This window comes from Equus przewalskii, chromosome 19, assembly GCF_037783145.1.
Source record: "Equus przewalskii isolate Varuska chromosome 19, EquPr2, whole genome shotgun sequence".
NCBI classification, from domain to species: Eukaryota; Metazoa; Chordata; class Mammalia; order Perissodactyla; family Equidae; genus Equus; species Equus przewalskii.
The window spans coordinates 23,013,936-23,040,426 of record NC_091849.1 but is presented as its reverse complement, the minus strand read 5'-3'; the positions used below and the strand labels follow the sequence as shown (position 1 = coordinate 23,040,426).

Below are 26,491 nucleotides of genomic sequence, written 5' to 3'. Positions count from 1 at the left end.
GCACATATTTCCCTTAGAAGGTAAGAAGGAATGACTGATAACTAACTGCCCGCTGGATCTGAGCCCTCCAAGTAGAGAACGTGGCCTTCTCTAGGGTGGGGATGGGCGGGCCAGTGGGGAGAGAGGATGAAGGTGAAATAGTGTCACCTTCTCCACCAGGCTTTCCTGTCGAGCTATAGCCTGGGCTCTATTTTGTAACTTTAGGGGAAGCAAAACAAGCACAGCAGAACAGACTCCGTCAATTGCTGCAGAAAAATACGCGCTTTCCCAAAGGAGAGGCTGCGTTTCTCACCCATCTTTGCTTTTGACATGTTCCATAAACAGGTTTTCAAGTTACAACACACTGTGACTCTCCCACTTTCACAAACCTCTCTGTGGGTGGTGGTAATATTTAGGGATTTTATTGTTCCTGGAGGGTTTCTTCTTCCAATATAAACACAGGACAAGAAAAAATGAAATATAGAATTTATCCCTTGAGCAAGCTGGGAACATAGCAAAGAAAATTTATTAAATGAATGTAATGTTTAAGTTATACTTTTACATTCTACGCAGAGACTTTTCTAACTTGATTGAATCTGTGAGATGCTTCTTAAACCAAAATCTTTCTATATACTTGTTAGCTTAAGCTGTTATATGACATGTCACAGTTGAATATCAATCTAAACTTTTTTCCCTCTTGCTATAAGAAGCATTTAACAACAAAAGCATCACAGCTTTTGTACATATTACAGAACATTCATATTAAATATGTCTAATTTGATCAATCTTACTGTAGGGCATCAGAGGTATTAGAGAAAATTGTGAAAATTGTACATGTGTTTTAAATTGACTGCCATGCATTGACTGCCAGGATGCAAGCTGAGTGTTTTCCCCCTGGAGGCAAATGTGACTCAGAAGAAAGCATTCGATGCCTCTAAGCGCTAGTGCGTGATCTTTTTAAATTGTCAAGACTGGGGAGCAAGAGACTAGAAGCCAAAAGCCGCTGTGTCGCTGCCTAGTGTGTGAACCAGGATGCTCTTGTTAACGTCTCTGCCTGTCAGTTCTTCCCTATGTGAAACAAGGCAACTACTCCCTCCCTCCCCAGCACACAGATTCATTTTAAGGATAAAATTAGATAATAGATGCAAGAGATGTATTTTTTAATGTAAGTGCCCATCGTGATATAACTTTAGACAGATCAATAGCGGGGTTAAACAAAGCTTGAGAGGCACAACTCTCTAGGCCCCTTTTAAAGATTCAACTGGCCCTTTTAGCTTTTGTCCAGAGTAGAACATCATGTCTCTTCTTGGCAGCTTTTCTTTTTCCTTTTCTTCAAGGAGCAATTGATCTGAGGCCAGAAAAAAGCCTTGACATTAGTTCTTAATGGTACTGCTCTTGGGAACCTCAAATATAGAGGACAGTTGAAGCCCAGAAAATTTGGCAGATCACCCTGTCAACAGAGCAGGAAAATACCAAATGAGGGCACGTTTCAAAGACTTCTGGGTGAGACTGCTTTATAAATGATTCATTGTGCTTGAGCAGCAAACAGAGAACTCTGGAAGCAATTTGTTTGCCTGATCTTTTAACATTAGGCAAATTGGCAACCAGGCTGAATTAAGAAAGGTATCTTGATTTTTCAAGGTAGGCAAGCGAAAGACTCTGTTCTCAGTAAGTGCTATTGGGGGCCTTCTGTGAGCCCTGTTGAGTTGACCTGTGGTTTCCACACGAAACAAATAGCTAATGTTTCGCTTACCTTCCTGCTCCAACAGTTACAGATCAGTACACCCAGAAGCGAGGGGGCATCTTAGCGAAGCTCTGACTGAAGACACAGGAGTTGGGACTAGTGTGGCCGGAAGCCCTCTCCCACTGACCACAGGAAATGAGAGCCTGGACATCACCATTGTCAGGCACCTACAGTACTGCACCCAACTCGTTCAGGTAGGATTGGTGACACTTGTTTTTTAGAGCCGAGGTTGTTTATGCACCAAGAATGTGTGCTTTCTTTTTTTACTTTTGCCAGAGAAATGAGAATTCAGGAATCAGAGAAGAGTCCTGCTTTGATTTGAGCCAGCTCGAACACTCTGATAGGCATAGCCTTCCTTCCTCAACCCTGGGTTTTCCTTCTTAAAACTTAGATCTCCAGACCTTGAAAGGTAGCGGGCAAAATAATAGCTCTTACTTTCAAATCATTTGATAATAGATGAGAGTAATGTCGATTAAGAAAAAAAAAAGGAATTTGCATTCTGCCCTCTACAAATGGACTTTGAAAGCCAGTATTACCGAACATATGTTAATTTGAATATATCACATGAGTTCATTTTCCACCACCTGGATAGCTAAAAGCAAAATGCTGCAGAATATAATCACGATTTCCCAGATCTTGAATAAGTACTTATTAGCACCAGAAAAGAATACTTTTATAGGCCATTATCATCACCAGTTACCTTTCATTCTGGGACCCCATGGAGCTTATTTTTCTTCTCATTTCAAGCTGTTTACCACTTACGATTTTGCAACAGCGGAGCAAATACTTCTAAATGCTTTTGTTGCACAAAGGTTTTCAGCTGTCTTGAACAAAGCATTTTCCCCCAAAGCATCTACTTAAATGTTCCCTCCTTGCCTGGTCGCTTGTCTTCTGCCAATCTTGTTCTTCTCCAGCTTGTTTGGATGTGTGGGGAACAGGAAAAGAGTGTGAAAGCAAATGTATAATAGTTTTAGGGAAATGGGGCAGGCAGGAAGGGTGCGAAAAAAGAAAGAATCGTGCTCCTAAGAGCACAAGACCAACTGGAAGGCAAGAGGCAGGGTAAGGAGGAAGGGGTCCCAGGGAGGCCAGGAGTGGGGTAGTGTTGCTTCAGTCCCACACTCATGATGAGATGTAGAATATGCTTCTCCTTGTCCTCCATGAATAAAGAACCCCAAGTAGCCTCAGACACCTTATGTGCTGTGGGAAACTGGTCGACAACTATGACTCTTGCCACTAGGTTGGCCAACACCCGACTTGATCTCTTCTGTTGACTGTTGAATTTACAAGCCATGATGCTGACAACTAACCTGGCAGAAGGTGCAATTTTTTTTTCTGACCCAAATGGACAAGGATTGTTGTTTGTTTAGCTATTCTCTATTCTCCAACCATTTGAATGGGATGGTTTTCACAGCTCTTTGTGCTTACTGAGACTGATTCTGTGCCTAGCAAACCACCTGTTCACCTTTTAGAGGTAAAGTCATTTTTTGTGAGACATAGGAGAATTCTCTTCCGTGAAGGGGTGACTATTTTCTCCCGAAGACTGATTGGCATGCAATATTCAGTGCAGTGTTTCTCCCCACAAGGAGGCCATGATATAACAATTTAATTCTTCTGCAATGAAAATCAACAAAAGAGGCAGATATAAAGACATAGAATGAAGGAGTAAGGATTAGAAACTCAATTTCTAACTCGCGCTCACTCCTGAATCAATAGATTTATTTATTCATTTGATGTACAATTGCAGAAAGATGAAAATGAATCTTCTATAAGAATCATAATAGCTATAACTATATTTAAAATAAAGTAGTTCATTTCTGATGTATTTATTTACGTGAAAGGCATTCATACATAATTACTGTGCTAGATCTTTGCATTTGAAAATCCTGTTTCTTTCAGAGTCCAAATGCTTTAGACAGTACAGGATGGTGGTACAGGTCTGCATCCTGCATCCACGCATACTAAGTGACCTGGACAGGTGTCTGAGGGACACAGAAAGCACTAGAACATTCAGGCAGCAACGGATTACTGTCCTGTCTTCTATGAGGCCCTCCCTCATTCTTGTGACCTGCACACAAGTGAAATCACTTACTATTTATGTGACTTTGGGCAGGTTACTTAACCTCTCTGTGCCTCAGTTTCCTCATGAGTAAAATAGAATATCAGTAGTACCTACCTCATTGGGTTGTAGTGAGCAATTGCATGAGCTAATACATGTATAGGACTCAGCCCAATGCCGGGTACATAATAAGCACTCATTATTTCTAATGAGATAGCTTTGATTATAATTATGATTATTATACAACATGCTCTTAATTTTCAGCTTGAAAACAAGGAAATAAATCCATGCTGTGAAAAATTACTACACTTGTAAAATAAATCTTTTTTGTGCTTACACACCAGTAAGCAGCCTAAATATGCCTTCCAACGGGGCAGGCCCGGTGGCGCAGCAGTTAAGTTCGCACGTTCCGCTTCGGCAGCCTGGGGTTCGCCAGTTCCAATCCCAGGTGTGGACCTGGCACCGCCTGGCAAGCCATGCTGTGGTAGACATCCCACATATAAAGTAGAAGAAGATGGGCATGGATGTTGGCTCAGGGCTAGTCTTCCTCAGCAAAAAGAGGAGGATTAGCAGCAGATGTTAGCTCAGGACTAATCTTCCTAAAAAAAAAAAAAAAATGCCCTCCAAGTATCAAAGAGGATTTACAGACTTACAATACATAGAAGGAAAGACAACTTTATGGTAACTTTGCAACTCTACTACTGAGAAAATTCTATAATTTATACAGCCATGATAAAGCTTAAAGTAACAAAAACATGTCTGATTTCATTGATGTTGTAACCGGCATGGAATGAGGAAGGTTATCAAACTGGAACAAACTGTATAAGTTTATTTAATGTCACCACTCCATTCAGCAAGGGTGGGTGGGCAAAGCTCTATTGACAACATAAGTGACACAGTGGTTTTGTTTGTTTTATCAGCAAATTGTTTTCTCAAGCAAAACCCCATTTGTGGCCAGAAATCTCTTAGAGAAGCTTTCTAGGCAAATCCAAGTGATGGAGAAACTCTCAGCTGTCAGTGATGAGAACATAGGAAATATCAGTTCTGTCATGGAAGGTAAGCACCTGCAAATTACACCACCATTCACACAAATGATGACACCGCTGACCCACTTCTCTGCCTGCGTCTATTCATTGCTTTGTTGGGAGCAGAAAAGCATTCTTGGGTCATAGAATAGAGGAATGTCTTCACACTAGTTCAGTCTCGTTAACACCACATTTCAGCCTGGAGAGTCAAACCAGCTGACACATAACTTTTTCTATACAGACTTCTACCTCCATAAATCAGATACTGGTATATAAACAGAACCAGCATACACCTCACAGGCAGAGTTTCACAGACTTGTTCTTCTGGGTGGTTCCATTTGGGGACAGATGATCAGAATGGTTCTTGTGCCGTGGAGCTGGCTAAGACAACTCCCATAGAGGCCGACTGTCAAATGCAAGATGCTCCCAAACTCTACTGGGGAAAGGTAGAAATACGTGGATTCAAAGGCCTTCAGGAGAGTCCTTGATTCAGAAAGTTTGAGGCGGGGGCTTGACATGGGGAGGATGCCTTTGTATTTGTGTGGTCTGGCTTCAGGGTTCTTTGGTAAATTTTTGTCTTTTTTCGCATCAGATATTCAGTGGAAATAACGGAACGCTAAGCTCTTCTAGGTTATTTCTGATTAAGCCTCAAACTGGCTGTAGGTTCTCCCTCTGCATTTGTGCCTCTTCCATCTGGTCCTACCAGGAGCAGGTGACTGTGGCAGGTCTCTGAGACGCATGAAAAGGGGAAGGACATTCAGACTGCCAGTGACTCGTGTCCTCTCCTCCCCCGGGCCCCTCCTCATGATCACAACCACACGTGAAGGGATTGTTGGCCAGGTGCTGCCTGGCACAGTGCTCTTCAGTCATTTCAGTCTGAGAGCCACCTGGGCAGTGTGAGACAGTCCTCCAGCCACCTGCTGTTCTGTTCCACCCCCTTCGGAACAGTCCCCTGAGGTTTGATTCTCTGATCCTGTGTGGTTTTTTGCTGTAGAGTTGCAGGAGTTGAGATGATTGGAACATCTCCTAAGAGCAGAGCTCTGTATTCTCCATGACTGAAAGCAAATAGCATTGCTTTTGCTGCATTTTCCTTGCTGCCCAGGCTGGATGAGTTCCTCCTCATAACTTCTTTGCCCTTTGAACCATCTGCCAGCTACAGAGGAATCTTCTAGTTCTGATTAAAAACCACAGTCTTAAAAAAAAAAGAAAAAAGCCCCCAGTGATGCCTGCCCCACCCTCACCCTGGTAGGTCTCTTCTTTGGCTTCATTCAACACCTGTGTTGCGGGATGGGGGATTGCTCTTCTTTTCCAGCCATACCAGAATTTCACAAAAAGCTGTCTTTGCTGTCATTCTGGACCAAGTGCTGCAGCCCAGCTGGTGTCTACCACAGCTCAGCCGACAGAATGATTAAGCAGCTAGAAGCCAGCTTTGCCAGAATCGTCAACAGAGACTATCCAGGACTTGCAGACCCAGGTACAGGGCAGCAATAAGGGAAAGCGTGTCTATTGTTCAGTTTGAGAGTGAGCGCTGGTGGGGCTCGCTCACCACTTCCTCCTCAGCTACTTCTGCAAACAGGCTTACTCTCCAGAGAAAACCTCACCTCCTCAGTAAGATCTAAGAAAGGGAGACCTTGGACGTGTTTTAATTCGGAATTATCAGCAGTGACTTTTAAAAGCACTATATTTTGGTATTGCTATTTAGGTATGTATAATTTTTTCATTAAAATGTCACCAATATGAGAATATCAAATGGTTTAACTGCTCTGAAAAAACTGTTTGGCAGTTTCTACTAAAGCTAAATATACCCCTATGCTATGATCCAGCAATTCCACTCCTAAATATATCAAGAGAAATACATGCTTCTGCTCACAAACAAGGACATGTGTGAGAAGGTTCATGGCAGCTTTATTCACAAGAGCCGAAAATTGGAAACTCGAATGCCCATAAACAAGAAAATGGACAAATTGTAATATATTCATACAATAGGGTATTACAATAGCAATTTTTCAAAAGAATAAATTATTGCTATAAGCAACATTTGGATAAATCTCACAGGTATTTTGTTGAGTAAAAGGAGCCAGATAGAAAAAGTACATACTATATAATTCCATTTATATGAGGTTCAAAAACAGACAAAGCTAATTTATGTTGATAGAAGTCAGATTATTAGTTACCTATAGGGAGGGTGGATGGGTAACTATAGACTGGGAAGGGGCACAAGAAAACCTTATGGGTTGCTAGCAGTGTTCTGGATAGTGATCTAAATGGCAGCTACACAGGTGTATAGATATGCAAAAATCATCCGACTGTACACTTATGCTGAGCTCACTTTACACATTTCTCTCTATTCTGTACCACAGTAAAAAGATAGATGGAGGAGTGAATGAATGGTCATGGTTCTTAAAAGCTGCTTTGTATCTTCCCCTTCCAAATAGTGTTTCGCACCCTGGTGTCCCAAATCCTGGACCGGGCTGAGCCTCTGCTCTCCTCCAGCCTCTCCTCAGAAGTCGTCACTGTTTTCCAGTATTACAGCTACTTTACCAGCCACGGTGTGAGTGACCTAGAGAGTTACTTGAACCAGCTGGCCAAGCAAGGTGGGACGTGTTCTTTTGTCACACTATGTGGTGGCTCACTTTGGAGTTATCTCTGGGTTTTTTGGTCATAGTTTTTAGTGAGGGTAACCTTTTTTTTTTCCCCCAAGTCAACAGCTGGGCTGAGATTTACCTTTTAAATGACTCTGGACTTTTAACATTAGTAAGCCTCTTGGCAGTGAACCAGGAATTTACTAAATCAACCCAATCATCTAGCAGTGGGGTACCGTTAACAGGAAGCTGGTCAATGATTTAAGACTCCACTGTAATTTCTTTCCTTCATTGATGTATTTACCACTTGTAGGATCAAGCCTACATGCAATACTATTTTACGTTGCCCTTTTGAGTGGCACTTTCATAGTAGTAAGCAGAAATGGGATTCAAAAGAAGGCAAAGAGGGTGACAGATTGGGAAGGGAAATGAGGGAAAGATGGGAAACCAAATCTAAGGCTGCACATCACATGGGATGAGAAGAATGGGCTCCAACGTTGGGGTGCGCAGTGAAGTTCATTATTGCCTTTTCATGTGGCACTTCAAATGTCAGAAATAAACTAAGTGTCTGAAATGAGTGAAAACCTCTTTGGGAGTGGAGCCAGGCAAGGAAGAGCTGGTTTCTGGTTCCCAAGTCTGTGATATGTAAATCCACCGAGGCTTGACGATGTGGGTGAAGAGGCGTGGGAATGAGGTCTGTTCTTTGGGAGTAGGCAGTTTGGCCCAGCACCAGGCAGCAGCAACATGTCTGGCCCAGACCCAGGCTTAGATTTTCTCTTTCTGGAAGATTAAACCCTGCGACAACATGTCCAGCACTGTGGTTGGCATCACAGTGAGAGGAAGGAAATCTTCCACCCAGCGCCATACCAGCCTGAACGCCCAAGAGTCTGTGCATAGCCCCTCAGGAAGAGCAAATGCTGGTACAGAGTGCTAGAAAGAGAAAGGCTAGGCAGGTGATGCTGGTTTAGGACACAGAGTCTCACTTATTAGATTCTTCCTCTCTTTTTTTTTTTTCTTTTTTTTTGAGGACGATTAGCCCTGAGCTAACTGCTGCCAATCCTCTTTTTCTTTTTTGAGGAAGACTAGCCCTGAGCTAACATCTGTGCCCATCTTCCTCTACTTTATATGTGGGACGCCTGCAACAGCATGGCATGCCAAGCGGTGCCATGTCCACACCCGGGATCCAAACCAGCAAACCAGCCCCGGGCCTCTGAAGCGGAACATGCAAACTTAACTGCTGCACCACTGGGCCAGCCCTTCTTCCTCTACTTTATATGTGGGACGCCTGCCACAGCATGGCTTGACAAGCAGTTCATAGGTCCGCACCCGTGCTCTGAACCAGTGACCCTGAGCTGCCAAAGCGGAACGTGCGAACTTAACTGCTGTGCCACCAGGCTGGCCCAGATTCTTCATTTTTTGATATTAAATTGTCACAGTCTAGATCAAGTTTCTGAGTAAATTTCTGTATTACTCAGTTTACATCAGTGGCAGTTGACATCTCCAAGCCTCTTATTACATGGTCCCAGAGAAGGCCTGCTCATTTATTGGTAGGAATAGAAAATGAAATGAAAAAAGCCCTAACCTTTTACATGTCTTTTTTTTTTCTTTACAAAAGAAAAAGGCCTTGATTATAAAAAAGAAAAATTTAGAAAACATAGAGAAGCATAAAGGAAAAAGTTCAAATCACCCATTCTCCTACTTTTAGAATTTAATATATTTTTCAATTGAATATGCATGGGTTTTAAATTTCAAAATTGTGATTACTCATTCTAGAATGTTACATTCTGGTTTTTTATTTGGTATTATATCCCACGTTATTAATTCTTTGAAATAATTTTTTTAGTTTTACAGGATCCCTGCATTTGGATATAGACTAACATATTTGATTACTGTTGAACGTTTAGGTTGTTTTCCATTATGTTTTTTTTTAGCTGTTATACATGGTACTATCTCAAGACTTTTAATTAGGCTATTTATTTATAAAGTAGCAAAATCACCAGAACATACGCAGGAGGAGAAATAAGAAATTAAAGCAAAAGAAGTCTTGATAGTTCACAAACTTCTCTATTGTGTAGAGGATGCTGCTCTGTCAACGGAACATGAATTTTAGCTTATATTTTCCCATCTGTACTGACAGACACACTCCCATCATAACGTTTTTGTGGCTAACAAATGCCCATGCTGGATATCTAGTTAGGAATTCCAGTACATTCCTTAGTTAATCAATGTGGTCAGTTTGTCCAAATGGGACTCAAAACCCTATATTTTATCATATTGTCTCCATATTCCAGCCAACCAACCGGATTTCTCCATCAGGGCCCAGCTGCCTGAGTGCAGACAGAGAGGACGCAGAGTTGGGGTCGCTCACGGTTAAGGTTTTGCCAGACGGGTCTGACTGAAAGACAGGGGCAGCAGAGTTTTCTCTCTCCGGAAGATTGTACAAAGTGTTTACTTGTATTTTCTTCACTACGTATTTTTACCTTTGACGATTTAATTCACCTGTAAGTTGTTTTGGTAGCCATTATGAGGAGGCTCCACCATCACTGTTTTCTCATATGATTTGCCATTTGCCTTAATATAATTATCTGAATAATCTGTCCTTTTCTCACTAGTTGGAAACATCACCTGTATCATATGCTAATTTTTCATATACACTTGGGTCTGTTGTTATGTATATACTTGAGTCTCATTTATATTTCTAATGGGCGTGTTACTTTAATGTCAGAAAGTGAACTCTTTTCTTCTCGCTCTCTAGTTTCCATGGTTCATACTCTACAATCATTAAGAGATGAAAAACTACTCCAGGCCATGAGTGACCTTGCACCGGGCAGCCTGCCAGCCCAGCAGGAAGTTCTCAGGACTCTGGCTCTGCTGTTAACTGGGGACGACAGTGAAGTCCGAGAGGCTGTGACGCTTTACTTGACAGCAGCCTCCAGAAATGAGCATTTCAGGGAAAAGGTAGGGCACAAAATCACAGGCATCGAGCCAGAAGCTTGTTTAATTTTCTATCATTTACTATTAATATTTTGTCATTTGTTCTTTTCTAAAAATAATTTTCTTCCACTTATTGATAATATATACCCTGTAAAACAATTTAAATTGCAAAAATGTTCTATAAGTACTTAAACGCCTGTACGTCCAGCCGCCAGAGAAAACTATTAATAACTTAGTGTCTATTCCTTCAGATTTTTTTCTATGTACATGCTAACATATGTAATTACTTTTTCTTAAATTAGATCACACTATTCTGTTGTGTAATTGATTTTTTTTTTAAAGATTTTATTTTTTTCCTTTTTCTCCCCAAAGCCCCTCGGTACATAGTTGTATATTCTTAGTTGTGGGTCCTTCTAGTTGTGGCATGTAGGACGCCGCTTCAGCATGGCTCGATGAGCAGTGCCATGACTGCGCCCAGGATTCAAACCCATGAAACACTGGGCCGTCTGCAGCGGAGTGCGTGGACTTAACCACTCGGCCACGGGCCGGCCCCCGTGATTGATTTTTTAAATGTACTATATCGTGGTTATTTTCCTTCCAGGGCAGAACATATTGATCTACTCCATTCTATTTGATGGATCAATGGCATCTCAGTGTATAGACAGCCCATAATTTATTATTCTATATTGGTGGGCATTTGTATAGTTTCCAACTTGGAAAAATGTTATGGTGATCATACATACGTATATGGTGATCATACATGTGTGTTCACACACACTTATTTTATGAGTAGTTTGGGGTCAAGTCGTCAAACTGTTGGGTCAAAGAGCTAGAGTATTTTTAAGTTTAAAAGCTATCACTCTTGTTGCTAGGAAAGGGATGATTTACCTGTTTCTTGGCTTCAATCCAGTAGCCATCCAGGTGTAACAGGCATCTGCAATTCAAGCCCATTGGGGCTGGGACAGGGGCCTTGGTCCTCTGGGCGCCCTTTACAATTTGAACGGTCATTCTAACAACTAACTCCCATCAACCTTCTCCAGCTCAAGAAAATTAAACTTGGCTCCTTCTTGTCCTTGGAAAGGTCAAATGTTGGACTCTGAGAAGAGTCTAACTTTTCTAAGGCATTACCTGAGCTAGGGTGTGGTGGGATGTTGGTGTACTCACAAGAAGATAGTCCATTCTAATGCTATTTTGGGCCAAGAGCATGAATTTTGTATTGTTCTTTCCCGCAAAGTTGTGGACTTTTACTGGAATTGGGTCAAAAGGCTGTTCTATGGGCCAACTGTCCTCACCCTCACTGAATGAGAGGAAGAAAGTTAAAGAAGTGAGAACACTGCTGGTAGCCGTGTATACAGGCATCCGAGTGTACAGAGTTTTCCGTGAGCAGGATCTTGGCACTCTTGATCATGACAAGGAGCCAGGCTTCTAGCATCCCCTTAGAAACAGCAGCAGTTACAATGTGGCCCTCCTCTGGCACTTCCGTATGCACCTTTTACTTTTAGGGAACGTCCACGGGTGACATGATCTCTTTTTATTTGAATTCAGCTCTTACGTTTATTCTCTCGAATTTATTTTTCATGAATGAGTCTTTATTAAGTGACTGATGTGTCCCTGACGCAGCATGGAGGATTTTGTGGACCCAGTAGAAATAAAGGGAAAATAGTCCCTGTCCTTGGAGTGTTTCCAGTCTAGTCAGAAAAATAAGAAATAATAATCACTGCCAATTACTGAGTACCTACTAAACACCAGTCACTGTATTACATCGCTTACGTGTCTTCTCTATAACAAGATGGGTGTTATTATCCTCTATTTTATAGATGAGGAAACTGAGCCTCTGAATAGTTAAACTTGGCTAAGATGACACTAGTTAAGTGGTAGAACATGGATACCACCTAGAAATGTTAGGCCCCCACCCAAACCCTGAACTCTTTCCATTTTTTCTTATATGAAATAGCAAAGGTTAGTTCATTAATTCTTGAAACTAGCTGTGAAGGGCTAAAGCAATACAAAAATACCTAGATGAGAGCTGGTGTTACTGTAAACCTTGAACCTTGCTTCAAGAATCATAGCTATTGAACTAAAAGTTGTGTGTTGATTCCTTCTTCTATGCTTTTTTCCTCCCAACTAGACAAGTAGGAAATATCTTTTCTTCTCCAATTATACTGTCATATTGGGATGTTGTTGCTTCTTTAATCATCTAGGACCTGCCAAGGGAGATGCTAACTCTCTTGCATTGCAACAGGGGGCTTCTTGCTTCACAGTACACCCTCTGTTTGCTTCTTAGAACTACTACCAATCTAGTGTCACTGCAGCCACCATTTCTTAGGCAACTGCTCAAACTAAAATAAGCAATGTGATGCTCACTTGTTTTGCGAGATTGTGTATCTCTGCATGGCACAGGGCAGTGCCAAATGCTTTCAAGAAATAGCCCCCAGATCCCACTCAAGCCAGTAGAGATTCAGTCCTGTACTCCAAGGGACAGTGTGGCCCAGAAGCCCCCTCCAAAGTTCCTTTCCCAGTGGTGGACTGACCCAGGTCAAGATCCAGCACTTCATCCCCATTGAATCATTGTTATAATGTAAACATGCCTGAGAGGAAGGACAATTTAAGTCATTATCAGTCATTTAAGCCTTAGAATGTATGGTTTGAAAGAGTTAAACCTTTGGTTTGGTTGTTAAACCTTGAAGGCTCTTAGGAGGGATAAATGAGGAAAATAGAGAAGAGCTGTGTGCTGAAGTTCATCCACTTTATAATTTTAACAATAGCTAGTCCTGGAGGTCAAAATCAATTGATTATGAAAAAGGCTAAGTGAAATGGGACTTCTACTATTACTATTATTCTTAATAGCCAAAAGTGGAAATAATCCAAATGTCCATCAACTCATGAATAAACAAAAGTGTTCTGTCCTTACAATGGAATATTATTCAGCATAAAAAGGAATGGGGTGGTGATACATGCTACAACATGGATGAACCTTGAAAACATGATGCTAAGTGAAAGAGCAAGACATAAAGGCCACATATTATATGATTCCGTTCATATGAAATGTCCAGAATAGGCAAATCCATTGAGACAGAGAGTAAATTAGTGGTTGCCAGGAATTGGAGGAAGGAGGAAATGGGAATGACTGCTGATGGATGCAGGATTTCTTTCTGGGGTAATGGAAATGTTCTGGAATTAGATAGTAGTGATGGTGTGTGAATGTCCTAAAAACCACTGAATTATACACTTTAAAGGGTGAATATTATGGTATGTGAATTATATCTCCATTTTAAAAAAGAATGGAGTTCTTCTATAGAACTGAATAAAGAGGATATGTTTAACCACAGCTGTGGGTGACCATCACAATACTATGTGGCATCTCATGACAATCACATCATTAAGTGGCTGATTACACTTTCAAGCTATTTCGTCTAGACACTATGATGGGTACCCACTAAGTACAGAATAACGTTCTAGGTTGTATAAGGAGTTTAATAAATTAAAAACACAAAACGAGATCTTCATCCTTAGGGAGCTTCAACGTAAATGACATCACTGTGGTATCTTTTTCCTATAAACAAATATATGAATTCACAGATATATGTAAGAATAGAAGTAATATTAGAGCTGTATTTATTGAGGGCTTACTTTGTGCCAGGCACTATTTTCAGAACTTAACATGTGATGCCACATTTAAAATTCACAAAGCCCTATGAGTGGGTCTTATTATTACAACCATTTTGCAGATTAGCAGATTGAGGCACAGGAAGTTAAGTAAAATGCCTAAAATCATATGTGAGGAAATTGAGAGACATATTAGAAATATATATACTTATAAATACAGACACATATAAATAATGACAGTTAGCTTAATACAAATCAAGGAAAATGTAAATCATAAGAAATCAGAGAAAAGGATCCTAGAGAGCTGGTCACACAGTGGTTAATGAAGTGGGACCTGGGTCTTGAGCCCATTTTGAAGAAAGTCAGGAATGAAGCCTGTCCAACAGGAGAGCAGACCGCATGGAGTTCTCTGTGGGGAGCACAGTGACTGGATTCAACAACGGAGTGTGGCAGGAAAAGCAAGCAGTTAGAGAGAGAGTGAGTAGCCAACTAGTTTAGGACCTTGAAAAGCTCATAATGAGGAGTTCCAATCCAATGCCAGGCCAAAATAAAGAGGAGAAGGCACTTGACCATCCTAAGAGATGGGAGGTCGGTAGGCTCATGAGAATCATAATATACACTTGAGGAAGGGATCCCTCATCATTAGATGCTGGAAGCAGAAATGCTGTGGTGGTGATCCAGGCATGAAATTAAGACCTTGGGAGGACAGGTGGCCATGCAAAAGCGAGAAGTTGAAGAATTATAAGCTATTTAGCTTGGTAAAAATAAGAAAATTTATTTTTGTAGAGATTTTTCTACAGATATCCATATGCCATGTATAAACACAGCACTGCCTTCTCGCTGGAACTTCCTGCCTCCTGTCTTCCTTTTGGCTGGAAGGCCATTTGCTCCCCCAGCTTCCCAACTGAAATCTAACCCATCCTTTCCAGTCCAGTTCAAACATCATTTTTGTGGCACCTGCCCTGGCACTCCAGAAGATGACTCTCTTCCACGTGACTGACTTAGCATTGCATCGATTTTTTGTGGCACCTGGTACATTTCTTCTCTGAAGTTCCTTCTAAATAATCTTAGCATTTCTACTAGACCTGAGGGTCCCTTGGAAGCTAGAATCATAACTTTTTATCTTCCAAATTCGTATTCCCCAGAGTCTGTGACATGGTAGAATATAAAAGATCAATGTATTGAATACTGAGACTACTCTTTTAATAAACATGAATTTTGGTTGGTCTTATTTTTTTTGCTCTGAAGGTAGTGCAGAATGTCTTGTTTTATGCCATAGTTTATCTCAGGGAGTAAAAATGATATATAGCTCTGAAACTACAAACACATCCAAATGTCTTCACACTCTCCTTCTCTTTCAGGCCTTGCTCTATTACTGTGAAGCACTAACAAAGACAGACCTTCAGCTCCAGAAGGCAGCTTGTCTGGCCCTCAGAAGCCTGGAGGTAAAGCCCAGCATCAGGCCCCCTGGCAGCTGAGCTTTGAGCACGACTCAGCCAAGTGTACAGAACGGCTTTCCTTCCATATTCAGGAGTGCCTGTCGTAGCAGCATTTCCCATCTCCTGAGCATGCTATCTTAGCTTGGGGGTTCCTTTTATCTTTACACAGTAACTACATATGACTTTGTTTTGTTAAAGTCAATAAGTTTCAGAAAGCAATTATGTTTTTCAATAACCCACTGGAATCAGTTTGCCTCTGGGTCAATATTAAAAAAGTTTATCTTTTCCCCAAAGAGAGATGAGATGATGCTTTCACCAATTTTTGTTGTGTCCAAAAAAATAGCAGGGACAAATAGAATTTGCAAAGAAGTACTAAAATTCATTGTGCTTGTAAATTTCTAGATCCTTCCCCATGAACTGTTATTACTAAACGGCTCACTAATCTTAATTGGGTCAGAGGGAGGTGTTAGTGAGCAATGAGAGAGCTCAAAAGGAAATGGAAAAAAGGGCTGAGAATTCCCAACATTAAAGAGTTTGCCTTTCAATAGTCAAGATTTAATGTTTGACCTACCTTAATCACAAAAAAACAAGACTAATCACTATTGAGAAAAGAATGAGAAAGCCACACCTTAGAACTTGCTAGAATCTTGGATGGGTGCGTGGGACAAGGGGCAGGGACCTGCAGGCCTGATGGGACATGAAGAAAGGGATTAACACCTCAAAAGAAAAAGTTAATGACCTGTGAAGAAAAACCGCTCTGGGAAATTTTGCCTTCCTTGTTACTTGGTCAAAAAATTACCTTTAGGTGACCAAAAAAAAAAGCCCACAGTGAGTGCTCTCCTGATATACAGTGACCCATCAGGATGATGGCTGTGATATGGAGTTAACGTAAATAGAGACATGAGGATGCAGTGATCTGCGTTGGCTTTGGTGAATTTACGTGCTGCGAAGGTGATAGTAGAAGCTAGTTTCAAATTCTGGCATATCCCAAGTGTGGGAGCCCCGATTCCTCCCCTTTTCCCTTTTCTCCTAGAAGATAGGATCCTTTGTGCAGAATAAAAGACCTCTTTCTAAACCAACCCTAGCTCCTGAAAGGGGCTCTATGAGCGTGGTGTGAAAACAGTGCAGACTCATGGTTCAGCCGCCCAAACCGATCAACTAGCTACCTTGTCGGGGAAAATAATTTTTTTTAATTAATGATAGCAAGCAGACATCCCACATTTTTCTTTTCTATTATCACACTGGAAATGACCTTGAGGGATGAGGGTCCTTAAATCCAGTGGCCCTCCAATTTTAGGTTCCTGAGCTGTCTCATTGGGCTAAAATAACCCAGAGTCTACGCATGCTGCTCACTCCAGTTTGCCATGTTCTGGCACCCAGCACCACCACCACCGCTTCATAAACCTAGCTGTCTTCCGAGAAAGAAAAACCTAATTTTTTTTTTAAGTTAAGATATACTTTTTTTTTTTTTAAGATTTTATTTTTCCTTTTTCTCCCCAAGCCCCCCCGTACATAGTTGTATATTTTTAGTTGTGGGTCCTTCTAGTGGTGGTATGTGGGATGCCGCCTCAGCATGGCCTGATGAGTGGTGCCATGTCCACGCCCAGGATCTGAACCCGTGAAACCCTGGGCCGCTGAAGTGGGGTGCGAACTTAACCACTCGGCCACGGGGCCAGCCCCAGAAAAACCTAATTTGTTACCTATTGTCAACTCCTCAAAATCTCAGCAAGAGCACTTCTGTTTTGTAGCAGGCGGGCTGCCTTTCTCTACCTGCCCTAAATACGTGTTCACAGAGATGCTATGCTAGGCCCTCTTTCCCCTCTGCGTGTTCTCCCTGGGTAAACATCGACTCCCATGTCTTCCATTGTCATGTACATGCTAATAAGTCCCAATATTTCCAGTCCTGGCCTTCCTTTCCCACCTCTTATCCAGCTTGCTGTTAGATATCTCCGCTCGGAAGTCACCTTTCACTCGACCCATCTCACCCCCACATCTAGTCTTCTGTGTCTTAATGATCACACAATCACCTCCCAGTAGCTCGTGCCTGAAATCTAGAAGCCATCAGTGACCACCCCCCTCCTCCTCCACATCCAACCAGCCTCCCCATCCTGCAGATCCCACTTCCTCAGTAGCCTGAATCTGTCCACTCTTTATCCCCACTCTTTTCACCTGGATTCGAGCAACCTTCCTACCAGTCTCTTTGCCTCTTTAGAGTCTGAACCCCCTTCAGTCCATCTTCTTTGCTGCAATTGGAATGCTCATAATAAAATACAAATCCTGCCTAAAACTCTCCCATGGCTTTCGATGATCTTAGAATGAAGTCCAAAAGCTTTAATGTGACTTGTAAGGCCCTCCTTGATTTGGACCCTGTCACAAGCTATTCCCTTGTCTAGAATTTGTTTCCTTCTCCACACTCCCAAATACACATGTGCATGCGCACACGCACACACACCCCTACCACATGCCCAAACCTGGCTAACTCCTCTGCGATATCATTTCCTCCATAAAGACTTCCCTAATCAGACCGGGTTACATTTCCCAGTCATGTTCTGCCCTAGCACCCTGAATCAGCCTATTGTTCATTATAATAATTACTTTACTTGTTTAACAATCTGTCTTTTCACTAGACTGTAAACTCTGGAGGGCCAGGACTGTGTCTTGTTCATTGCTGACTATCTCATGTCTTGTGAACTGAATGGTTCATGTGGAGTGCTCAATAAATGTTTGTGGAATAAACAAACAGAAGAATTCCCATCCTTGACCTTTATTCTTTTCCTCCATTTTAGTATATAAGTTAAATATTAGGAATTCTTAAATTAGAGCTATTTTGGAAGGAGTACGATACAGTGGAAAGAACTAGGAGAAGTAAATTCTATTCTAGAAAAGCAAGCTAGTCACTTCACTGCCCTAGGCCTGGAGTCCTCGGTGAAATGAGGAATTTAGCTGATCATCGGAGCTCCTGCAAGTACAAATCCTGGGCTCCAACCCAGGAAATTCTAATATAGTCCGTCTGGAGTGGTGCCCAGGAATCTGTACTTAAAAGACCTCGCTAAAGTGACCCTGACACTCAGCTAGGTTTGGGAACCCCTGAGTAGGATGGTTTTTAAAGTCCCGACCAGCTTTGAAATGCTAAATCTCATGTAATCGTAGACATAAAAACAGAATGCTATTTTATGTATTTTCTCCTTGTAGGCTACTGAAAGCATTAAAATGCTGGTGACATTGTGTCAGTCTGACACTGAAGAAATCAGAAATGTGGCCTCAGAAACCCTCTTGTCTCTTGGTGAGTTGTTTTTTATGTGATTGTTTGCTTTTTTTTTTTGCAATTTTTTTTATTGTGGTAAAACATAAAATTTACCACCTAAACCCTTTGCAAGTGTATAGTTCAGAAGTACGTATATTCACATTGCTGTGCAACGTGCAGAACTCTTCTCATCTTGCAAAACCAACTCTGTCCCCATTGAATAATAACTTCCCAGCTTCCCCTCCCCTGGCTTCTGGAAACCACCATTCTGCTTTCTATCTCTATGAATTTGACAACTCTAGTCACCTCACATAAGTGAAATTATAGAGCATTTGTCTTTTAGTGACTGCTTTATTTCATGTAGGTTAATGTCTTCAAGGTTCATCGATGTCGTGGCATGTGTCAGAATTTCCTTCCTTTTTAAAGCTGAATAATATCCCGTTGTATGGAGAGACCACACTTTGTTTATCTGTTCCCATGATTGTTTACTTTTGATACCCTCAAAGGGAACTGTAAGGAAAAATTTCACGTGCCCTGTTTTAGCAATTGTCCCCCTATAGGCTATCTGCTCACACTTCTGTACACACACACACACACACACAGAGAGTATAAAGAACTGATCAATTTCTATCTCCCCCCAACTGCTGGTTCTAACTGTCTGGATGTTGAGGGTGAGTGTTGCTTTCTGGAGCTTTTCTAGATGGGTTGACCAGTCTGTGCACCATGTGGAATCAAGAACATAGAAGTCAAACCATAATGCAGGGGTAACAGTCAGAATCCAGATTGGATGGCCAGGTTGGGGTCAGCGCTATATGGAGGACAATGATTGGCTGAGGTTCCAGGGTGCCTTCCCCAGGGAATGCCATCATCCCCCGGGTACCTTAGTCTGACTGTCAGGTTAACCTCTGATTGCCCTGCTGGCCTGTGCCTCCCTGAGCCCTAACACCAAAGAAGAGAAGATCAGTCTTATTTTATTCTAGAATAACCAGATAAACCTTCCCCTTCACTCCACTTTATAAAGGTTCATGCCTAACAGCTTTCATACTTTTATTCTTTTGGGGGAGTTGGGAGGGTAGAAAGAGGCTTTTTTAACTCTGCATAAAAAAATATAAATGTTATAAATAAATAAACTACTACAACATACTCTTAAAGTATAAAAACTATACACCTAAAAGTCCTCAAATATAATCCGGTCAATAAGACTAGCCGGAAAAAAGCCACCCTAGTTTGACTTTAGTAGCTTAATAACGTAATAGGAAATCTCATGGCATTTATAATCACCGTGAAAATCACATTCATTGTTAGGTGTTCTTTCTTCATTACTGGTTTAGTACGGCTTCGTTCTGCTTTTGAATATATCATTCGATGTACAGAAATCTTGGCCAGCATATGTTTGTTTAGAGGATAAAACAGTTTTTCCTTATGGCTGTTTTAGGCATAGAAATTATTTAAATCCCTAAAACTGTGCCCAGGATATTGTTAGTTTGAACTTCTTTTATCCCTTAATGTTCTGAAATAACAAGGTGTGCTGGACATGTGTAAAGCGTAGCCAACAATGCTTGTCTTTTCAGTGTAACCTCAGGAAGCTTATCCCTATTGAAGGTGCCCCAAGATTCACTTCAGCTGCAGAAATAGCAGCATCTCCAGGCCTGCTCATCACGCCTGCTTCACCTTAGCTCTTTACAGACAGGGCTCCCCGCGGCCCCCAGGCCCTCTCGCACCACCAGATCATGGTTCTCAGCGCCAGCTGCACATCGGAATCACCAAGGAAGCTTTAAAATACACCCATGCCTGGGTTCCACTTTCAAAGGTTCTGCTTTCATTGGTCTGAGGTGTGCCTTGGCATTGGGATTTTTATAATTCTCCCAAGTGATTCTAATGTGCAACAAAGTTTGAGAACCTCTCAACTCAATGTTATGAATCTCCTTTGACCCTACTACGTAAATACTGGTGCATTTTTATTTCACACAGACGATTGAATTGATATAATGAAAACAGTGTTTTCAGTGGAAGTTGATAAAACTGCCCTCGGATGAGGGTGGTCACAGGGCATTTGAGGGACTCAGAGCAGCAGCTGTTTACCAGCCAGTACGGAGTTACTTCAATATTTTAACCTAGAGCTGCCCAGCAGGTCCCTCTGTGACGATGGGAATGTCCTCTATGTGCACTGTCCCATACGGCAGCCAGTATTCTCATGTGGCTATGGAGCATTTCAACGTGGCTGCTGTGAATGAGGAACTCAAGTTTCCACTTTAATTTTGAGTGGTTGCCATTTAAATTTAAGTAGCCACATGCGGCTGGTGGCCACTATATTGGACAGTTTTCACCATGGCTATGGACAGTCCGTTGTGTCCTGGCTGGACCTCAGTCCCGTTTGGAACCACACTGCCTGACACCCCAAAGCTCGAGCTCTTTCTCCTCCAACACCATACCTACTTCATAGGACTGTTAAAGGACCAGCGGAGGAGCCAACACAGATCAAAGCCCACTGAAAACTGAATGATAGGAAGAGTGAGATGCCCTGAGGGCCCAGCCCTGGTTGTGTCGCTGTAACACCTGTAGAGGAATTGCTCTGTGTCAGGCACTGTTTTGAGACATCTGCAGGGGTTAGCTTGTTTAATCCTCTCCAGGACTCCATGAGGGAGGAAGTACCGTCAGTCTCATTTTACAGAGGGGCACACTGAAGCCTGCTGAAGTTGCATAATCCGCCATGGACACCCAGACCCATAGGGCACTGCCATGGAATCCCAACCCCCTAGGCCACCTGGACTCTGTGGGTCTCTGGGGGAAGAACTGAACACCTCAAAATTGGAATATATCCATGAGCAAACTAGGAACTGGCCTGGTATTCGCTGTTTTTAAAATAGCATTCATTAGCCAAGGCATCCATGGGAGTGTGTGTGAGGGGCAGGGAGCATGGTATGAATGGGCCTAGCTCGGGCTCTCTGTCTCTCCATCTCCCCCCGTCATCAGCTGAAAAGCTGCTTTTTTAATGTTTTCTATGTCAGGGTTTTGCATAAATGTTTAGTTTCAAACAAAGGGCTCTACTCGAAAGTAATAAAAAGTTGAAAACCACCAAATTAGGAAAAAAGAAAAAAAATAGCATTTGCCTCAGAAAAGTCAAGGCATGCAGGAAAAAAATCAACAAAAATCTCTTAAAATTCTTGGCTTTTGCTCATAGAAGAGTTCACTACAAAGTTCTTTTAAATACAGGCGAATCTCTACTTTTATATCCAACGTATTACTGAAAATGTTAAATGTACCAGAAAAAAAAAAAAAGAACAGACTTTTGGTTTATTAAAAGGCTTCTGTTTCCAGAGACTACAGTATATTATAAAATCCATGATTACACTCCTTTTCTAAAACCCACTAATATGAGTGTATTTCCAACGTTCATGAATCTTTTTTTTTACTTTTGTTTTTTTCACAATGAACTTCTGATTGAGCACAACTAATTATTCCCATCTTTGTCTTATTGTATTAAATGTGTGAAAGCCTGCTTCTTATCGCCAGTGTCTGTTACTCATTTTCCGATTTTCTAATCATGTTTTTAAAAATAGGAAAAATGGAACAAAATATTCAAATAATTTGCAAATACATGCTAGCTGTTCCTATTCAAGATGGTACTACTGACAAAACTGAACTAGCTGTTGGCTGGTAGACGGCATGACCACGTTTATATGGCAAAGAGTAATTTTTCAGCTGAAGTTTGAAAGCCTAAATTTGACTTTTATGAAAGATCGTTTAGATGTACCAATATATAAAAGCAAAAGTTATGTAAAAGTTCAATGCACTGAGGGCCGGCACAGTGCGCAGCAGTTTAGTGTGCACATTCTGCTTCAGTGGCCCGGGGTTTGCCAGTTCGGATCCCAGGTGCGGACATGGCACTGCTTGACAAGCCATGCTGTGGCAGGTGTCCCACATATATAAAAAAAAAAAAAAAGAAGAAGATGGGCATGGATATTAGGGCCAGTCTTCCTCAGCAAAAAGAGGAGGATTGGCAGCAGATGTTAGCTCAGGGCTAATCTTCCTCAAAAAAAAAAAAAGTTCAATGCACTGAAATGAAGGACCAGCCATATTGAAATCCCTAATGTTCTTAAAATATAATCCATATGATTTCTCAGGAGTAGATCTATTATGTGAAATTATCAACACCAAATGCCCGTAGAACTTCTACTCTGATTCACATGTTGGCATTCTTTTAGTCTCTGGCTTAGCTCAAAAGTTCTCGGTTGTTCTAAACATTACTTAGAAAACAGTATAATTAAGAATAACAGAAGATGACTTTTCGGGACCTAAAGTTCACATTAGCAAAATATAGCGATCCATACCCAAACAATTGGTATTAATTTATCAGAATTAATTATTCTGAATGACGAATTAAAAAGTTAAGTTTAAACTGGTATTCATTTTTAATGTTCTATATCCAGGAGAAGATGGGCGGCTTGCATATGAACAGTTGGACAAATTTCCTCGAGACTGTGTTAAAGTTGGAGGTCGTCATGGAACTGAAGTTGCCACGGCCTTTTAATTACAAGTTAACTCTGCCTAACGGCTGACTTAATAAATGGCCCTCTTAATCAAGATGGTGCTGTGATTTAGCTGGAATGTGTTTCAAACTTGAAGAGTTCTGTTGAGGTTGTCCGGAAATTTAATGTGTTATCAAAAGAATTCAAAATCCAGTTTCACAGTACGTATCCACTTCTTTGGCCAACAGAATAGGGCTATGTATAATTCAGTAGATTACATTGTTGGTTGCTTCTGACAATAGTAAGAGTCCATCTTATCTAATATGTATGGGATTTTAAAACAGCCATCTTTGTACTTTTTGGGAAGATCTTCTATAAGCTCAAAATAGTCATGTGATAGCTTGATAAATATCATACGCCTTGCAGTTTTTCTCTGTCATGTTCTCAGGGTTGAGTGGCCCCCTTAGCTACCTAATTTTATGTTAAACGCAAAGCACAAAAAAGAATTTCTTTGAATAAAAGTTTGCCTGCAGAACCTGGTAAAATGACACATTTTAAGGGTTTAATTTTTTTTAATTTCATTTTTTCAAGCCTCCACTAATTTCTTTTGTTTCTTTTCTTCATTCTGAAAATTCCGAAGCATGTTTTCGTTATGGTAAAAAGATAAGTAGATGACTAAGGACTACCTTATTAAGATTCTACCCGTGCTCATTTAAAAAAGGACACGCAAAACTTAAGCTATTTTTAAAAAACAAGAGCCATTCTTTTTATGATACTTTTACAAGAGAGCTATTTTACTGCTAGCACAAATCAAAACCAAAAGTCACGGATGCAGAAAGCTGTGATGCTTTTTGAGGTAGAAGAACCTGGAACTTGGAGGAATCCTAATGGGTTGGGAGCAGAGGGACATTAAAAGTGGTCCTGGCTTCTGTATTTTTCACCATGAGTTTAGGAAGAAGAACACTTTGAGGGATGGTTACTGCCCTAGACAAATCATTCACCACTGGATAGGCTCCTCTGCCAAATAGTTAAAACCACAGCTCCCATTATTGCTTCCATATCAAGGCAGCAAGTCCATTAAATAAAGTACAAAACCACTCAGTAGCTCTTATTAAATAATTTTTCTTCCTTTAAGAGTATACAAGGTGGGATATGCCAAGATAACAAAATAATATGTATGAGTATAATTTAAACTGTGGAATATCGACTGTATTCTGAATGTGTTTGTATAAAATATCATTTAGATGTCATTTTAAATATTTACATTTTAGCAAGACCTTTAAAAACAACTCATTTCATTTGCAAGTAAAAATTGTTCGCCAGGCTTCCTGGCAAATAGTTCTTTCAACTGTGAAGTTATAATGTATATATATATTTGTATATTTATAAATATTATATATATGCATATATCCTTCATTTTAAAGGTACATTGTACAGTCCATAGTTAGTATGTATAGTCTATAGTCTCTGTTAAATGGTCAAGATGACTGTTTTTATAGAAAGTCAAATCACCAATGTGACAGAGTTTTCTGTTTGGTTTGGTTTTTTATTTTTTGAATATTGCATGAGCAATTAATTCCGTATCTTTTGTATTCACTTTGCATTTTATTTTTGGTTGAAGGGGGTGCTTTTAGTTTTGTGGCATTTGTATTCATCACTCTTTCAATCATGTAAGTTAAAATAAAAATTATTTTTGGATTACTAGTCTCATGTACAGAGTCTAGCGTATTTTTTTCACATGGCTTTCTTGAGTTGGTATTTACACAATATACTACACCTCATTCTCAACTTGAATTTATTCTTATCTTAAAATTCCTTCATCTAGGGGTCGGCCCCATGGCTGAGTGGTTAAGTTCATGCACTCCGCTGCAGCGGCCCAGTGTTTCACCGGTTCGAATGCTGGGCGTGGACATGGCACCACTCGTCAGGCCGTGCTGAGGCGGCGTCCTACATAGCACAACTAGAAGGACCCACAACTAAAAATACACAACTATATACTGGGGGGCTTTGGGAGAAAAAAGAAAAATAAAATCTTTAAAAAAAATTCCTTCATCTATAAATGAAGATAATATTTACTTCTCAGATTTGTTGTAAAGCTAATTAGAGAAAAAGAGCTGTGTTTCAGAGTTATGGAACAGAGACTGTGAGCTCCTTGAGGGTAAAAAGAGCCTTCATTTACTTGCGTATGTTCCCAGCCCAAACCCCCACCAACATCGTCACAGAGGGGTCCCTAACATTCAGCTCCAAGAGGAAGTATTTACCAAGTGACTCATTAAATACCAGCAAATGCTCATCATTTATGAGCATCAGTAAAAACACTTTCCCCCATAAGGTTTGTTGCTGTACTGTTAGAATTGCCTTATTTACTTTACAAAATTATGAAGTAAGATTGTAACCCTAAATTCAGCAGAAAAAACCAGCACTTCTGACTATACCAGAAAAGCAAATTAGTCAAATAGGAAAATAAATATTTTTATCCCTGAAATTTCCCTAGAGAACAGCATCTCTTATTAAACAAATGTTATTTTTTTATTTTGGGAAAGTTCTAAGTATTCCTTGTGCAGAGAACAATAGTTGGCTAAAAAACAGATCTCTAACTTATTTATTTAACACGTATTTGTTGCGTACTTACCATGGATAAGGTTTCTGCCAGGGACTGTTCTTGGCACGGGAGATACAGCAGTGAAGCAAAAAACAAAAGACAGATAAAAACCCCTGCCCTCGCAGGACTTATAGCCTGGCAAGGGGAGACAATAAAACAGAGAGGGGGAAAAGAATTGCACGCGTTGGGAGTGGAAGATGTGATAGGGCCAAGATCACAAGTTTAAAAGAGTGGTAAGGGAGGGCCTAGGAGGAAATTCCATCTGAGGAACTGATGGAGTGAGCCTCGTGGATATCTCTGGGAAGAACATTCTAGGCAAGAGGCAATAATAAGCACAAAGGCCTTGAGACAGGGCCATGGCTGGTGTTTCAGATTTTCTAGTAGCCTCCTTAAAAAAAGTAATAAGTGGGGCTGGCCCCGTGGCCGAGTGGTTAAGTTCGCGCGCTCCACTGCAGGCGGCCCAGTGTTTCATTGGTTCGAATCCTGGGCGCGGACATGGCACTGCTCATCAAGCCACGCTGAGGCAGTGTCCCACATGCCACAACTAGAAGGACCCACAACGAAGAATATACAACTATGTACTGGGGGGCTTTGGGGAGAAAAAGGAGAAAATTTAAAAAAAAATCTTAAAAAAAAAGTAATAAGAACAGGGGAAGTTAACTTTAATAATATATTTTATTTAACCTGATATAGCCAAAATATTTCTACTTATAATCAATAAAAAGTTATTAATATTTTACATTCTTTTTTTCATACTAAATCTTTGAAATCCTCCAATGTGTATTTTATACTTACAGCACATCTCAATTCA

The 26,491-nt window shown here is 40.9% G+C and overlaps 1 protein-coding gene across 6 annotated transcripts in view; it reads left to right on the top strand.

The window, feature by feature from the left end:
- The window catches only part of RIPOR2 (RHO family interacting cell polarization regulator 2), a 216,588-nt gene extending 191,800 nt beyond the window's left edge, over nucleotides 1-24,788 (top strand). For 5 of the 6 annotated variants that reach the window (XM_070584175.1, XM_070584177.1, XM_070584174.1 and 2 more), the window contains 8 exons: nucleotides 1,749-1,917; nucleotides 4,700-4,835; nucleotides 6,117-6,278; nucleotides 7,240-7,398; nucleotides 10,142-10,344; nucleotides 15,288-15,371; nucleotides 18,558-18,648; nucleotides 23,040-24,788. In XM_070584175.1, the coding sequence (XP_070440276.1) occupies nucleotides 1,749-1,917; nucleotides 4,700-4,835; nucleotides 6,117-6,278; nucleotides 7,240-7,398; nucleotides 10,142-10,344; nucleotides 15,288-15,371; nucleotides 18,558-18,648; nucleotides 23,040-23,140 (1,105 nt within the window). In that variant the 3' untranslated portion in view covers nucleotides 23,141-24,788. The remainder of the gene's footprint in view (nucleotides 1-1,748; nucleotides 1,918-4,699; nucleotides 4,836-6,116; nucleotides 6,279-7,239; nucleotides 7,399-10,141; nucleotides 10,345-15,287; nucleotides 15,372-18,557; nucleotides 18,649-23,039) is intronic. The other variant, XM_070584184.1, reaches the window with a different exon arrangement.
- The last annotated feature ends 1,703 nt before the right edge of the window (nucleotides 24,789-26,491 follow it).